The sequence below is a fragment of the Asparagus officinalis genome, chromosome 5 (assembly GCF_001876935.1).
Source record: "Asparagus officinalis chromosome 5, Aspof.V1, whole genome shotgun sequence".
NCBI lineage: Eukaryota > Viridiplantae > Streptophyta > Magnoliopsida > Asparagales > Asparagaceae > Asparagus > Asparagus officinalis.
In genome coordinates this window covers 7,472,684-7,488,757 of record NC_033798.1, presented here as the reverse complement: position 1 = coordinate 7,488,757, position 16,074 = coordinate 7,472,684, and the positions used below count along the sequence as shown (strand labels likewise).

Here is a 16,074-nt window from a genome sequence, read left to right as displayed (position 1 = left end):
TGAAAATAAGTTAGAAATAAGTCTTTTTTACGATTACTATTGTAAACGGGGTTATTTTAAAAATTCCTCCTCCAGCCCTGCCAACTTAGTAACAAAATCAAACAAATATCATATCGTATTAGTGGCCTAATTTCCTCTTCACCCTTCTGCACCCGCCTCTATTCTATTTGGCCACGTGGGTCCCCACTGAATATTCATCCAGCTGTCTTATTCCACAACCGACTTAATAATGCCATATTAGCCCCTCAAACTTCTAAATGGTTCATTAATCCCTCAAATTCGAAGGGGCTCTTGCAATTTGGTGCCGCAACGACCAAACCAGTTTGTACTCTAAATAATAATCGAAGGCACACTCAAAGTCATACGATGAGTAAATATTTTGCTATTTTATTGATAGTTTTCTCTTTTTATGTGCCCTAAAATTCTATTTGATAGTTTGATACATATAGAAGTGCAAAAAGAAACTAATTTTAATTTTATAAACATGTTGTAACATTGAAATGTTAATGAGAGTATAATTTTTTAATCAAATTTTACTTTTTTGAGTTAGGAGAAATTAAGGATTTTTTTTTTTGGATTTTGGGATATCAAATTGAAATTGAATTTAATTTGAAAGCTTTGTGGTATCAACCCGTCACGGTAGAAATTTAGGGTATTAAAGTTTAAAAAGGATGAAATTTTGGAGGTATAAAAGTGCAAATAATCCTTTTTTATGAACCGCCAGATGTCCATTCTAATTTAGAAAAAAATAAATTGTAAACAATGCTCCTCTCTTTAAAAAAAAATTGAGATTGGCTAATTGCTAATAAATTAGGGAGTTTATATGCAATCTGCTCTAAACTAAATATATCTTAGAATATACTGAAGTACAAAATTTAAAAACTTTTAGGCATTGACTTGATTCGAGATAAGTTCATGAAAATTAACTAATAAACTTAATATATCGATTATTTTTGTCGAGGTTGCATATAATATATATATATATATATGAGAAATATGGGTATGCTTGGTACCAAGCACAAAAAATTGTGTTTGGTAGTGAGGTGTCACATCCTCCTCCACTCATTCAAATTTGGGATCACATTCACATGAGTAGGGAGTGGATGAGGATGTGACACATCACTACCAAGCACAAAATTTGTGCTTGGTACCAAACATACCCATATTTCTCTCTCTCTCTCTCTCTAATTTATACTATCAATTTTCATGAAAATTGATACGCTAACACCTCATTTTATTTATTAGCAATTAGCCACATCAAGGCTGCAGTTTCATTTCACCTAGTCCCATGAAAATTTTGCAGATTGCATATAAACTCCCTAATTTATACTATCAATTTTCCCTAACACCTCATTTTATTTATACTATAAATTAGGGATTGCTAATAAATTGCAAAATTTTGAGTTTATATGCAATCTTTGCAAAGATGCTTGGTATAAATTAGGGAGTTCATGAAAATTGATAGTATAAATTAGGGAGTTTATATGCAATCTGCAAAATTTGTGCAAATAATCCTTTTTTATGAACCGCCAGATGTCCATTCTAATTTAGAAAAAATAAATTGTAAACAATGCTCCTCTCTTTAAAAAAAAATTGAGATTGGCTAATTGCTAATAAATAAAATGAGGTGTTAGGGGAAATTGATAGTATAAATTAGGGAGTTTATATGAAATTTGTGCTTGGTACCAAATATAGGTTCTGTGTGGCTTTTGTATACACATGACATCCCTACATTTTTGAAGTAAACAACATCTCTACACCTAACATTTGTTAGTATATTAAACCGTATCATTCTTGCAAAAAATTCGAAAGCGAGCTAATAATTTTCCTATGCATGTATCACAAATTACCAGCCATTAGCAATCCTGCAAAGATGCACCCACATCAAGGCTGCAGTTTCAGAAGAAGCCAATAAATCCGCCGACCAACATTTGTCATCGTAAATCATAGCAGAGATGGTAATCAAATGTTCATGCTTAATTTTGAAATAGATCAATTCAATGTAGAAGACTACTAAAGCAAGCATCAACTATTGAACAAACATCAAAGAAAAAGTTTTATCTGATCTAAAATGAGAAAACTAAAGATTCCTTTTTGTCACCGCAGACAAATGACGATGGCGTTTAATCCATCGTGGGATTATAAACCTCAAGCAAATTTAATAGGCAATTAGTTTAATATGCCAAACTAGTAATATAGTCAAGCAAATATTGTTCTATTATTCCATTTACACGCAATAGAAACTACTTGATACTAGCAAACCCTGCAAAGACAAAAACCCATATCAGTGCTAATAAATTTACCTAGCGACATACAGTTTGCCACCATGCATCATAGCAAAAATGACAATCAAATATGGAACGGTTCAACATAAAATATTACTAAAGGAAAAAAACAAATGGGTGAATAAACATCAAGGAGAGCTTTATTGCTTGCTAAATACCGATAAAGACCATCTTTGATCAGGAAGAAGAAAAGGATATGTTTCGCCGAACAAAAACATTACAGTAAGGAGAGTCTGTTTATAAGCAGGGGGGAAAAAACACCACCACCAAAAATACTACGCGCCACGATAAATTACATACAACTATACACTATATACACAGTTTGCTACAAAAGCTGGTTTGCACCAGGTCCTCAACATCACTAACACAATAGGATTTCCTTTACTTGCCTTTTGGTTAGAATGGATTTGACCTCGATAACTTAGACGATGGTGGCTTATCTTGCGATCAAAATTGTCTAACAAGAACATATACATTTTGTCTGCCTGCAAACTACTATGAAAGACTGGTTTACAACTGATAATTAACTACGTAAATCAAAACCAATTCACTTACCAAATCAAAGAAGTTGATATGCCTGAAATTGCTCAGATTAACTCAGAAAGGAGTTCTTCCATGAGTTTATCAAGTAACCAACTCTCCAACTTTTTTCCTATCATATTCACATCTTCTTCTAATTTTAACCACATAGGATCTAAAAAGAACTCCTCCTCTAGCGTACCACTGAGCTCCTTTTGCTCGACCACTAGTTGCCACACATCTTCAACAAGATTCGCACGCGACCTTGATTTCTTTGAGCATAGATCAATGGATGGGGCGATAATATCGGCTAAAATATAACTTACAAGATCAAACAAAAGCTTCCTCTCCGGTTTTGGCCATGAAACCAGTACTCCATATTTCTTCTCAAGCTTTTCAAACAGGTCACTACCAGCTGGAGATTCCTGTATGGTGCATTTATTGAAGAGTTCATTTGTACTGGTAGAATGAATACCTGAACTGATGAGTACATCAAGTAGGTATGAGAAGTCCCTATCATCATCATCTATAAATGCTTCAAGTATTTCTCCTGAAATTGGAGGGGAATAACACTCTTCTTCGATATCATTATCAGTAGAAATAAGAAGTTCCAAGTCTTCAGGATTTGTACTTGTGGACTCCGATTTATGAAGTTTCAGCTGTATTTGTAGCTCTGCAGCAATAATGTATAAGTAATAAAGCAGCTTCTATTTCTGGAAATGAAGATAAATTGCTTTAGTTTTTCATAGTTTCACATACCTTTGAGGTCTGCATTTATCTTTTCGAAGCACTCTGAACTGGACTTGTCCTCTTCAGATTGTGGCTGTTCTATAACTGGTACAGGACTGCCTTGAACATGAGCAACTGATGTTTCCTGAAGTAAGAAGCAAGAAATATGCACTTAATCAAGAGAAGATAACAAAAAAGAATAATGTAAATGATAGTATACAACGTAAGTTCATTTCACCTAGTCCCATGAAAAGAGTGGAATGCAATTTGCTAAAGATAGCCACAAATGTAAATGGCTACTTGGAAAACAAATAAGCGACACAAAACCAAAATGGTAGGAAAAAGATGATACCATGTTAAAGCAGTTTGTTCGCAGTTCTGCATGTCAAACTGTTGGGTGATAAGCATTAAGTTACAAAGTGGAAAAGCAAAGCATACCACATAAGGAAGAAGGAACGATGACGACAAAAAATAAAGTGTTTAACCCAAATAATTAGGTCGCTTTTTATGTATTACACAAAACATTCAGCATTGGCAAAAACATCTGATATAATGCTAATAAGAAAGGCTGAATCTTGCATTAGCACAGATATGATATGATACACATAAGAACATTTGGAAAACAGTTAATATGAACATCACTACATCATTGATACAATAAGTACACACATATATGGTAAACTAGTGACATCTGTACATTTATAACTATTTTCAAGAAAAGTAAAATTGGACAAATGCATTGTTTGAATTGTGAACCACATCATTCATGAATTAGATTAATAAATTTTATTTTAATCTTAAGCACATATCTGAAATACCGAGAATTATAATTTTCAAGCAATGTCAAAAAGAAGTCTGGAAAATTTTCTCAGATTGCATAGAACTATCCCTATGAATGAAATAACATAGAGCCTTAAACACACTAGAAGAGTAAAGATGTAGGAGTTATCAATGTTTGGAAAGAGAACAAGATGGGAGATCATATTCCACCAAAAGTTAGGCTAATTGTACCTTCTGCGTCAAAATATAACTCTACAGTCTCTTCCAAAAGTAGAGTGGCATCTGTCTGTCAATAGTTAGCCAGATTTATTCTCTATTCCGGCTGAAGTCTACTCACCCATACAGCATAAATGTACATTATTTAAGAAGAAAGTAATTGGTTCATAGTTTCATTCTTGATATCCCAAAGGAAACTGTGATATCCAGTACATTAGAATCATTTAAACTTCTGACTCTATGACCACAAGAATTGAAATTACCTATTGTGTAAACTCAAAACATAGGTCAAAGCACGCAAGTTGTTTAAAATCTTTAACTCTATGAAATCATTGAAATGACTGTAAAATGCCAGCAAGGATAGATCCAAGGTGGGGGCACTAGGGGCACGGGCACCCACACATGTTACAATTTTATTTTTTTATTTTTGTTTTTTGAAATTTGTTAGAATATTAAGAGGTGCCCCCATAAAATTTTAACGAATACCCACACTAAACCGACTCAAACCTAGACTCGCCTACTAAAACCCATATTTCTCAATTATTTTCCGGCTTAATTACACTTAGATACCCTATAACTTCCCACACTTTGCACTTAAATACCTTTAGTTGTTCTTAGCAATACTTATATACCCTAAAGTTTTTAAACTTTGCACCTAAAAATACTCTCCGTTATGCAAAGGTAAGAATATCCCTTCTAAAATTCTCACGCCACACTCACATGCTAATTTTAGAACATCTTACCCTTAATTTTTGTTAATTTTTTTGTTAAAATTACTATAATTCCTTTTTAAATGTATCTAATTTTATTCTAAAATAGGATTTTAGTAGGTTTAACAATAAATTTAACAAAATAATAAGAGTTAAGATATTTTAAAATTAACATATCAGCATCGAATGAGGCTTTTTTTTTTTTTGAGGAGGAGGGCGTGGAGGCGGGGAGCTCTCGTTTTTGCATAGCTGAGAGTTTCAAGTGCAAATTTTAAAAACTTTAGGTATATAAATATTGACAAAAATAATTAAGGGTATATAAGTGCGAAGTATGGAAAACTATAGGGTATTTAAGTAGAATTAAGCCTTATTTCTCGCTGTCTTTTCCTCTCCTTCTCCCAGATCGCGATAGTGATATGCTAAAGATTCGACTACGAAAAACCTAAGTTTCTTCCCCCCTAACAACTCCTCGCCTTTCAGTGCCTCCCTGCCTCTGTCAGCTTCTTTCGTGCATGTCAACTTCAAACAATCGTACCTTCAGGTTTCAATAAGTCTCCAACCTTTTCTGTCTTGCGTTGTCGTGAAGGACTTCTGCTTTACACAAAGCGTCAATTATAAGCTTTTCAGAGGGCATGCTACAATGATATAGGATAGACTTTATTTGATAGCATTGAAAACTTAAAAGTTGTTATTTGTAAGGAGTAGCTGTGAGAATTTCCCATGAAAATTAGCTATGAGAAGTTACTGACTACAGTTGTTAAAAGCTTTGATTTGATTGGTAAAGTTTTGAGAACTTGTTGGTGTGAAAGATCAACATATATATTGTTCATTATTTTAAAAAGAGGTCTGGCGCCCGCCTAGGTCTAAGCATACCTAGGTCCCCCACTTCTTGAGAGCGTCTAGACAAACGTGGCCCACTTATGTTGACTCACCACGTCAGAAAACAATTTATTACTTGCTTAAGCATAACATACAAGTCAGGTGAAAACGTATAATATAAGAACTTGATCCAAGTTCATCTTAGATAAAATAGTGTAATCTCCTTGCGTTCTCATTGATGTGTGCAGCCTAATATATACAAATTATATTGCCTCCTTTGCAAGATTCTAGGAGGAGATTAAGGTATACAAATCTTAACTTGACTATAATAGAATATGCTAATAACAACTTAACAACTATAGATAATTATAAAATGGAAGGCAATCGGCTGGGAGAATATTTCGGCTACTGGGAGAATATTTCGGCTAGAATATTGTGATATTCTAATACACCCCCTCAGACGGAGCGGGAGGCGGACGTACGCTCAGGCTGGATCTGAATTCGTCGAATAATACTCGTGGGAGTCCCTTGGTAAAAATATCTGCATATTGATAACGAGAGGGGACGTGTAGGACATGAACTTGACCTTTAGCAACCTTTTCCCGAACAAAATGAATATCCATTTCTATATGTTTTGTGCGTTGATGGTTGACTGGATTTCCGGACAAATAGATAGCACTAATATTATCACAGTAAACAATTGTGGCCTTTTGCAGCGGATTATGTAGCTCGAGAAGGAGGTTTCGAATCCAGCAACTTTCAGCTACGGCGTTAGCGACACCCCTGTATTCAGCTTCAGCACTGGATCGTGAGATTGTGGGTTGTCGTTTAGAGGACCAAGAGACGAGCGTGTCGCCAAGGAAAATGCAGTACCCTGATGTGGACCGACGGGTGTCGGGGCACCCACCCCAGTCGGCGTCTGTGTACGCCGTGAGCTTTGAACATGTGGATTTGCAGAGGGTAAGACCCATTTCGGCGGTGCCCTTAACATAGCGAATAATACGTTTCAAAGCACTAAAATGTTCTTCACGAGGGTCATGCATATGAAGACATATCTGTTGGACGGCATAGGAGATGTCTGGGCGGGTAAAAGTGAGATATTGTAGAGCGCCGGCAAGACTTCGGTATAAGAGTGGGTCGGCAACAGGTGGTCCAGAATTCGCGCTTAGTTTGCTCTTTGTATCCACAGGGGTGTGTGAAGCTTTACAGGAGGAGAGATTGGCGCGTTGAACAATTTCTTGTGCATACTTCTTTTGTGAAAGAAACAGTCCTGTGGAGTGGCGGTGTACTGCAATACCCAAGAAATAATGAAGGGGACCCAAATCCGTCATTGAAAATTCGCTTTGCAGCTTGCTAATAATGAACTGTCGAACGGCTTCAGTAGAAGAGGCAAGGACAATGTCATCGACGTAAAGGAGAAGATAGGCCATGTCTTTGCCGTTTGTATATATGAACAAGGAAGCATCAGTGCGACTGTGTATGAAGCCAATAGTGGTGACAAAAGAAGCAAACCGTTGGTACCAAGCGCGAGGGGCTTGTTTTAACCCGTAGAGTGATTTTTTTAAGAGGCATACATGGTCAGGCCGAGATTTATCACGAAAACCGGGTGGTTGGTGCATGTAGACGGTTTCATTGAGATGACCGTTGAGGAAGGCATTTTTTACGTCTAATTGATAGATAGACCAATCTCTGGATAAAGCAAGACTTAGCACAGTGCGAATAGTGGCGGGTTTGACAACGGGACTAAAAGTTTCAGTACAGTCAATTCCAACCTGTTGAGACCTGCCATTAACAACAAGACGAGCTTTGTATCGCTCTAATTCGCCATTAGATTTGAATTTATGCTTAAATAACCACATGCAGCGTGACTAATTCCCTTGACTCGAGCTCCTCAGGCTCGAAGCACCCTGTTTTTCACCCGGCTTTTGCCGTCTCAAACATTAACAACCACATCAAACTCACCTTGGACACCGAAAACGTGCACTACGCACATTGGACGGAATTGTTCATGCAATCGGCTGGGAGAATATTTCGGCTACTGGGAGAATATTTCGGCTAGAATATTGTGATATTCTAATAGATAGAACCTGAATTTTTTAAAAAGAAACCTTCATTTCAGTGCTCAAAGAAGGCCTACATGTCGCTTAGGTGCTTGCCTAGGCGCCTGGGTGCTAGGCACTAGGTCTGGCACCTAAAACCGCCTAGTACTTGCTAAAATATTGATAGAATCCTAATTTCTAAGTTCAAACATAAGAGGTATATCAGATGAATAAATTCCACATTGAATGATAGATATGGAAGAATTATCAAATATATTATAGTAAATATCAGAGTGATATAATGCACAGTGCATTTACTTACCATAAATATCCTAAATGAAATCTAAAAGTAGAAATATATGAAGAAACATTAATTCATTATGAGATCTCTTGAGCTTTATATAGGCCCCTACACAACTTACAAATAAGTCTCTAACTAATACTAATATGTCAACACTCCTCCTCAAGATGGGCGAAAGATATCTACCAAGCCCATCTTGTCACATCCTCTAATCATATCTACTGAGCTAAGTCCTTTAGTCAGACAATCTGCTGCCTGGTCCTTAGTCGAAACATGACTTAGCTCCAATAGTCCACTATCCAACTTCTCTTTGATGAAGAACCTGTCGATCTCGATGTGTTTGGTTCTATCATGCTGCACTGGGTTGTTGGCGATACTGATGGCTGACTTGTTGTCACACCACAACTTCATCTTAGCTCCTTGATCCAGCTTCAGCTCCACCAGCATACTCTTCAACCATAGCAACTCAGCAACTCCTAAGGCCATAGCTCTATACTCTGCCTCAGCTGTCGATCTAGCCACCATCGACTGCTTCTTGCTCTTCCACGAGACTAAGTTGCCTCCTATAAAGATGCAGTATCCTGAGGTGGACCTCCTGTCATCAGCACAGCTAGCCCAATCAGAGTCACAATAGCCCTCAATGCTCATGTGTTCATTCTTCCTGAAGATTAGCCATTTTTCGGGGGCATTCTTCAAATACCTTAGAATATGGTACACTGCGTCCATATGACCCTTCCTTGGATCATGCATGTAGCGAGTCACCACGCTCACTGCAAAAGAGATATCGGGACGTGTGTGATACAGATAGATCAACCTTCCCACCAGCCTTTGGTATCTGTCACCAGTGTTTTAAATATCGGCGATTTATCAGGATTTATCGGCGATTTATCGGAATTTTCAGGTTGCCGCTAGGATAACAGGAAATTGTAATCGGTTAGCGTTTTTGACCAATTATCGGCGATTTATCGCTGATAACCGCTAATAGCGCCCGATAACTTCCATTTTTTGTCGGGTTTATCGGGTTTGTGAGTGAATTAGGTTGCTGAGATATTAAACCCACCCGACCCGTTTTCACAATAAAACGAAAGCTCGAAGTCTCAAACCCGATTCCAGACCTTCAAGCCCTAATCTCTGGCGGCTGTGCTCTGCGCCTCTTCGTCCCGACAAAGCTCGCCGTCGCCTCTTCGTCGTCGCCTTTTTCTCTAGCAAATCTTCATCGCCTCGTCGTCGTGACGAAGCTCTTCGTCGCCTCGTCGTCCTCGCCTCTTCATCGCCTCGTCGTCGACGACGAAGCTCTCCAGCAAATCTTCGTCGTCGCCTCTTCGTCCTCGCCTTTTCGTCGCCTCGACTTCGTGAACCCGGTGCGGTCTCGCCTTCGTGAACCCCGTGCGGTCTCGCTTTCGTGAATCTCCAGCGAACCTCACCTCGACTTCGTGAACCTCGTCATCGTTGCTCCCCGACATCGCAGCTCCGCTCACCTCCGCAGCTCAGAGCTCACCTCCGCAGCTCCGCAGCTCAGAGCTCCTCAACCTCGCAGCTCCCTAGCATTCGCCATCATCGCTCGCTCCTCTTCGAACAGGTATATGCTCGCCTCCCCGACCTCGACTTTCTTTTTTCACTTTTCTTTTAAGTTCATTTTTTTTCTCTTCTTTCTTTTTCTTTTAAGCTTGCCTCCCACCTCATCTATTCTGAATTTCTGATTACTGTTCTCTCCTCTTTTTCGTTTAAGTTCATTTTTTTTCTTTTTCTTTTAAGTTCTTTTTTTTCTCCTCTGATTCTGATTACTGTTCTCTCTTTTTTCCTTTTAAGTTTATTTTTTTTCTTTTTCTTCCATTTTTTTTTTTTCTTCTCTGAAAAGACACGTTGATCTATGTTTGTCAATTTCATCATACATAACTTAATAGTTATAACTGTTTTCTGTAAGAATTTCTATGTAGTTTTAGGATTTCCCCATATATCTGTGTTAAAATACTGTGACTTCTTGTAAGACTTTATAAGAAATTAGTTACAAGTCTTGTAGTTAATTTTAAGAAAATATTTGTGAGACTGTAATGTATAAGCAAATTTAATTTTAATTACAGTTAATTTTCACTGCAATTAATTTATAGCAAACTTATATCTGCAATTAGTTTTACAACTTGGATCTGCAGATAGTTTACAATTGCTGTTTTAAGTTGTCTTCTTTAGTTCCTTCATTCCTTGGAATCTTGATGTCATTTTGAACTCAAGTCTGCAACAAAAATAAAACTGACTGATGTTAGGCATAAAATTTTATGATGTGATGAAATAAATAAAGTTATTATATTTTATTAAGCATGGTTAGATAACATTTTTAGTTATTATATTTTATATATACATGATCCAGTATATCGCTCCGATAAATACTACTTATCCCCGATATATCCCCGATTTCCGCTATCCGATAAGGATTTTGACCGTCCGATAAATCCCCGATAACCGATATTTAAAACCTTGTCTGTCACGATCAACTGGTTCTCCAGCTTCAGCACCCAGCTTAAACTTCTGGTCGATCGGTGTAGTTACAGGTTTGTATCCTAACATTCCTGTTTCTTTGAGAAGATCCAGTGCATACTTTCTCTGGGATAGGATGATCCCCTTCGCTCCTCGAGCTATCTCTATTCCAAGAAAGTATCGAAGCAAGCCAAGATCTTTCACCTCGAATTCCTTACCCAGTCTCATTTTGAGTTGGGCAATCTCCTTCTCATCATCCCCTGTAATAATCATATCATCCACATATACTGCAAGCAAGGTGATGTGACCTTTACTTCTTCGAAAGAACACGGTATGGTCGGCGCTGATCTGTTGGTACCTCATACCAATCATAGCCCTCCTGAATCTATCAAACCAAGCACGAGGAGACTGTTTTAGCCCATAGAGAGACTTCTTCAATCTGCAGACCTTTCCCACTGTCTGATCTGTACCGAATCCTGATGGTATCTCCATGTATACCTCCTCCACTAGATCTCCATAAAGAAATGCGTTTTTCACATCTAGTTGGTGTAGCTTCCATCCACCATTTACTGCCAGAGAGATTAAGGTCCGAACAGTGCTCATCTTCGCCACCGGTGCAAAAGTCTCATCATAAAATCTGCAAACCTTTCCCACTGTCTGATCTGTACCGAATCCTGGTGGTATCTCCATGTATACCTCCTCCACTAGATCTCCATGAAGAAATGCATTCTTCACATCTAGTTGGTGTAGCTTCCATTCACCATTTATTGCTAGAGAGATTAAGGTCCGAACAGTGCTCATCTTTGCCACCGGTACAAAGGTCTCGTCATAATCGATGCCATATGTCTGACTATACCCTTTTGCCACCAGACGAGCCTTGTAGCGCTCAACTTGTCCATCTGGATTCTGCTTCACAGTGAAGACCCACTTGCATCCAACTGCTTTCTTCCCTTCTGGTAGTTTTACTAGCTCCCAAGTGCGGTTCTTCTCTAGAGCTCCTAGCTCCTCGTGCATAGCCGCTTTCCACTTTGGGTCCTTCTTAGCAACATGTCAATTGTTAGGTACAGTAACAGAGTCCAATGATGCAATGAATGCCCTATGTGCAGGGTGGATGTTAGAATATGATACAAATTGGGCAAGATCCCAACCATATCTATCGGGAGGATTTCCCGCATTACTACGAGTAGTCCTCCGTACTGATATTGGTGTGGGAGGAGTAGGGAGAGGAATGTTATCACCTTGGGATGAAACTGGTGGTAGTGTAGGTGTTTCAGGAGTCGGGGTAGGCGTTGGCAAGAGACTTGGCAGCACTATTGACACTGTAGGTACTGTTTCTGCAATTTGCTTGCCCTTCCTACTATAAGTTAGTAGCTCCCCTTGAACAGTGGGCCTAACACCTCTTGTCTCATTTTCCTTTTCTTCGTCATTCTCCTGCTCCTCCTCAACCAATTCTCCCTCCCAATGAATCGATACAGAAATAGATTTCTCCACATTGTTCATCGTTCTCTCACCATTCTCCTCCTCTCGCCTCATACTTCTAGTATTGGGCGAGTTACCAGCGATTGAAGTTACCTTCTGGGTGTAATATGGCTCGAGTTCTCGAAAGTGCACATCCATGCTCACAAACAATTTTTTCTCCACCGGGCTCCAGCAAACATATCCCTTCTGAGTAGCAGAATATCCCACAAAGATGTATTTCACAGCTCTAGGGGCAAGCTTCCCGACAGATGGCCTGTTGTCCTTCACAAAGCACACACAGCCAAACACTTTGAGTGGAAGGATCCCACCATTATCTCCCTTCAATATCTCACACGGAGACTTCCAATCCAACACTCTCGAGGGCATTCTGTTAATCAATGTTGCTGCGGTCAATACTGCTTGCCCCCATAATGTTTCTGGGACATTCATAGAGATCATCATGCTTCTAGCAACCTCTAAAAGATGTCTGTTCTTCCTTTCCGCTACCCCATTCTGAGCTGGTGTGTATGGACAGGTTGTCTGGTGATGTATTCCTTGAGCTGATAAATATTCTTCAAAGGCTCTGTTGGTATACTCTGTCTCATTATCTGACCTTAATACTTTCACCACTGCTCCGTATTGAGTCTGAACAGTCCTATGAAAATTTTGGAAGCACCCAAACACATCACTCTTATTCTCCATCAGGTATAACCAAGTAACACGAGAGAAGCAATCAATAAATATAACAAAATACTTGTATCCATTCATAGAACTTGTCCATCTGGATTCTGCGGTCAATACTGCTTGCCCCCATACTTGTATTCCTGTACAGTCCTCTCTCCCTGGACTGTGGCGTCGATTTCTCCTTTAATCTGGAATACCCTCAGGTTATTCCCCACTCCATCATATGTCCTCCTCAACTTCTCCCAGACGTCCTTCACCTATACCCGCAGGTTATTCCCCACTCCATCATACGTCCTCCTCAACTTCTCCCAGACGTCCTTCACCTTCTCAATGCCATCTACCGTGGCGGCGATCGTTGGGACCAACGAGTTGAGAAGCCAGATGTACACCAACATATGAGTGGACTTCCACTCATCTCCTCCCTCCGAGTCCTCCTCCGGTTCTGTCGCCTCTCCTGTCAAGTAACCCTCCAGGTTCCTCCCTGCAAGGGTGTATCTCACCCGTCGCGACCAGCTCAGGTACGTACTCGGTCCATCAAGCTTCAGATCGATGGTCGGAAGCTCCAACTTCTTCGATGGTTTTGTCGCGCTCTCACCAGCCGACAACTTCATTAGCTTCATCAAAGTTGACACCTCCGCAGGGTTCAACTTCTTGATGATCTCCTCCATCGAATAGGCTTCAGACCCACCACCTGTTCACCTTCTCTTTCGACCCTTGTTGTGTGCAGTAAAAATTTCGGCAGCACCTCTGCTTCACAACAAGAGTAGGATCTCAAACAAATTCTTGTTTCTCAGAGGAAACAAGAACCAAAAACAGTTATATATCTCATCGCTGTGAGATATATACTCTTCCTGTCATCAGTTCGAGGACTGAGTCGAGGGAATCCATGCCAAACTCGAGGTTCGACAGGATGCAACAGGGGGGTTCGAGGTGGCAGCGGCTAGAAGGGGTCAGGGGCTGTTTTAGGGTCGGGTAAGGGGCTGTTTTGGGGGTCGAAGGTCAGGGGTTTGGAAGGGGTCAGGTCAGGGGCTGTTTTGGGGGCGGGTCAGGTGTTTGGAAGGGGTCGGGTGGGGGGTTTGGTTGATCGCGTCAAAAGGGGGGTCTGGTTGAGATCGGACAGAGGAGGGTCTGGGGATCTGGGTGATCGGACAGAGGAGGGGCGGGGGGTCTCTGGTTGAGATCGCGACAGAGGGAGATCGGGGTTAGGGGGCTGCCGATTGATCGCGAGCAGCAAAAAGGGGCGGGGCGCTCGGGTGTCACGGGTGAAGCGGGCGTGGCGGCTAGGGTTTAGAGGAGGCTCTGATACCAAGTAGAAATATATGAAGAAACCCTAATTCATTATGAGATCTCTTGGGCTTTATATAAGCCCCTACACAACTTACAAATAAGTCCCTAACTAATACTAATATGTCAACACTAAATATACCAAAGTATTGGGCACAGAAGCTGAGGGAGATATAACTAAGAGGAATTGAGAGAGAAGTAGAGAAATTGAGAAACCAGAGGCGCTACCGGTTGCGACATGCAGTCACTGGTGAACAAGTGACATGCAATCGAAGGTGAAGAAGCTCAAGACTTGAGAAAGGTATGGTGGAGCATTGAGACTGGATTGATTGCTAGTTCTCCTATTTTGAGATTTATCTATGACAGATTCAGATGGAACGCCAAACCTAAACAAAAAAAATCTGACATGACATTGTTCCAGTACAATATTTGACACTGAAATGTCGTTCCATATATCGAAAATTTTCAAAATATTTTCTGACGAATCGCCAATAATTTCTCAAAAAGATTGATAATCGATATGTAAAACCTTTCTTGTTGTGGCAAGCCTATAATGACATTTTGGCCAACGTGTCAGATGATCTTCTAGACATTGAACGCACATGCACACACATATAACTCATGCGGTTTTTCTTTTATAAAAAGCATAATATTGAAAAGATGGCGAGTACTTCTATCAAAATATATCTAATAAGATGTCGTGCTTTTAATGTTGTTCTACCCTTCACCTACCTTTTAATACCCAACTTTAAGCTAAAGCCACTTTTATAAGGTGACTAGTTTTATTTTACTAAGCACGAAATTTGATAAAAATCTGAAGTTATAGGCTGAAGTTGACAAAAAAGGCTAAGCCAAACTCATCCTATTTCTTGGTTGGCAGTTAATGCGTGTATTACTAAATGGAGTTATTATGTCTAATGGAAATTGGCTTTGTTAAATGGGGGAAGTCTTCTTCTTTCCTCTGCATTCTAGTAAAGTGTAGAAATTCCTTTAAAGAATTATGTCTTGAGTTGCGTCCTGTGAAACATGTTCCTTTGAAAATTAAAAAGCATTCAAAACCTAATTCCACTGTGCAGCCTAACTTCTACTATTTCAACAATCCCCTTTGTATTATTTTATTATTTTTGTATGGCTATATAAGGGAGTATAGGGAGAGGGTTTAAGAGCATCAGAACTCAGTTGAGTAGAGAAAGAAAAATAGAGAGAAGAGAGTGAGATAGAAAAAATTCCTTTCTTTGTGTAAGTCTCTCGATAGAGAGTGGTCTCCTCTTATGTAATCTTCTCTTTGTGATTAGTGAAGTTCTCTGCTGTTCTCGCTCGTGGACGTAGGTCACACTGACCGAACCACGTTAAATCCTTCTGTACTGTTCTCGTTGTCTACTCTTGTATAGACATCTTTTGTGTCTGTGAAACCCCTCCGCTGCAACACGTCCTATGCTGGAGAATCATCAAGTGCATCCTATCCTCTGCCTATCTTCTTCATGTTTTTTTAACAACCACCAGAATGGATCCTACGAACTGTTGATAGAATTTGACGATCCTTCTTTTGGATAGGCATGAAAGAGGCAGGGGTGTTTGTTTAATAGCTCGGATGAGAGTTTTGTTAGAATCGGGTGTAGACCAAACTCACCTCCGCAGGCAAGCTTTGGGGGATGCCGCTGGCAAACTCGAGACGGAGGCGAGCTCAAGACGAGCTCGAGATCAGTGGCTTCAGGCGAGCTCGTGGGCGATGAGGTCCAGGCGGAGGTCCAGGCGGAGATCAAGGCGAGCGCGAGCGT

General features: G+C 39.8%; 1 protein-coding gene across 1 annotated transcript in view; it reads right to left on the bottom strand.

Annotated features, from left to right (window-relative positions):
* LOC109840435 overlaps positions 2,404 to 16,074 on the bottom strand; it is a 41,762-nt gene continuing 28,091 nt past the window's right edge. The window contains exons 4-5 of the mRNA XM_020409083.1: positions 3,564 to 3,678; positions 2,404 to 3,477 (exon numbers count right to left, since the gene is read on the bottom strand). Of these exons, the coding sequence (XP_020264672.1) occupies positions 2,873 to 3,477; positions 3,564 to 3,678 (720 nt within the window). The 3' untranslated portion in view covers positions 2,404 to 2,872. The remainder of the gene's footprint in view (positions 3,478 to 3,563; positions 3,679 to 16,074) is intronic.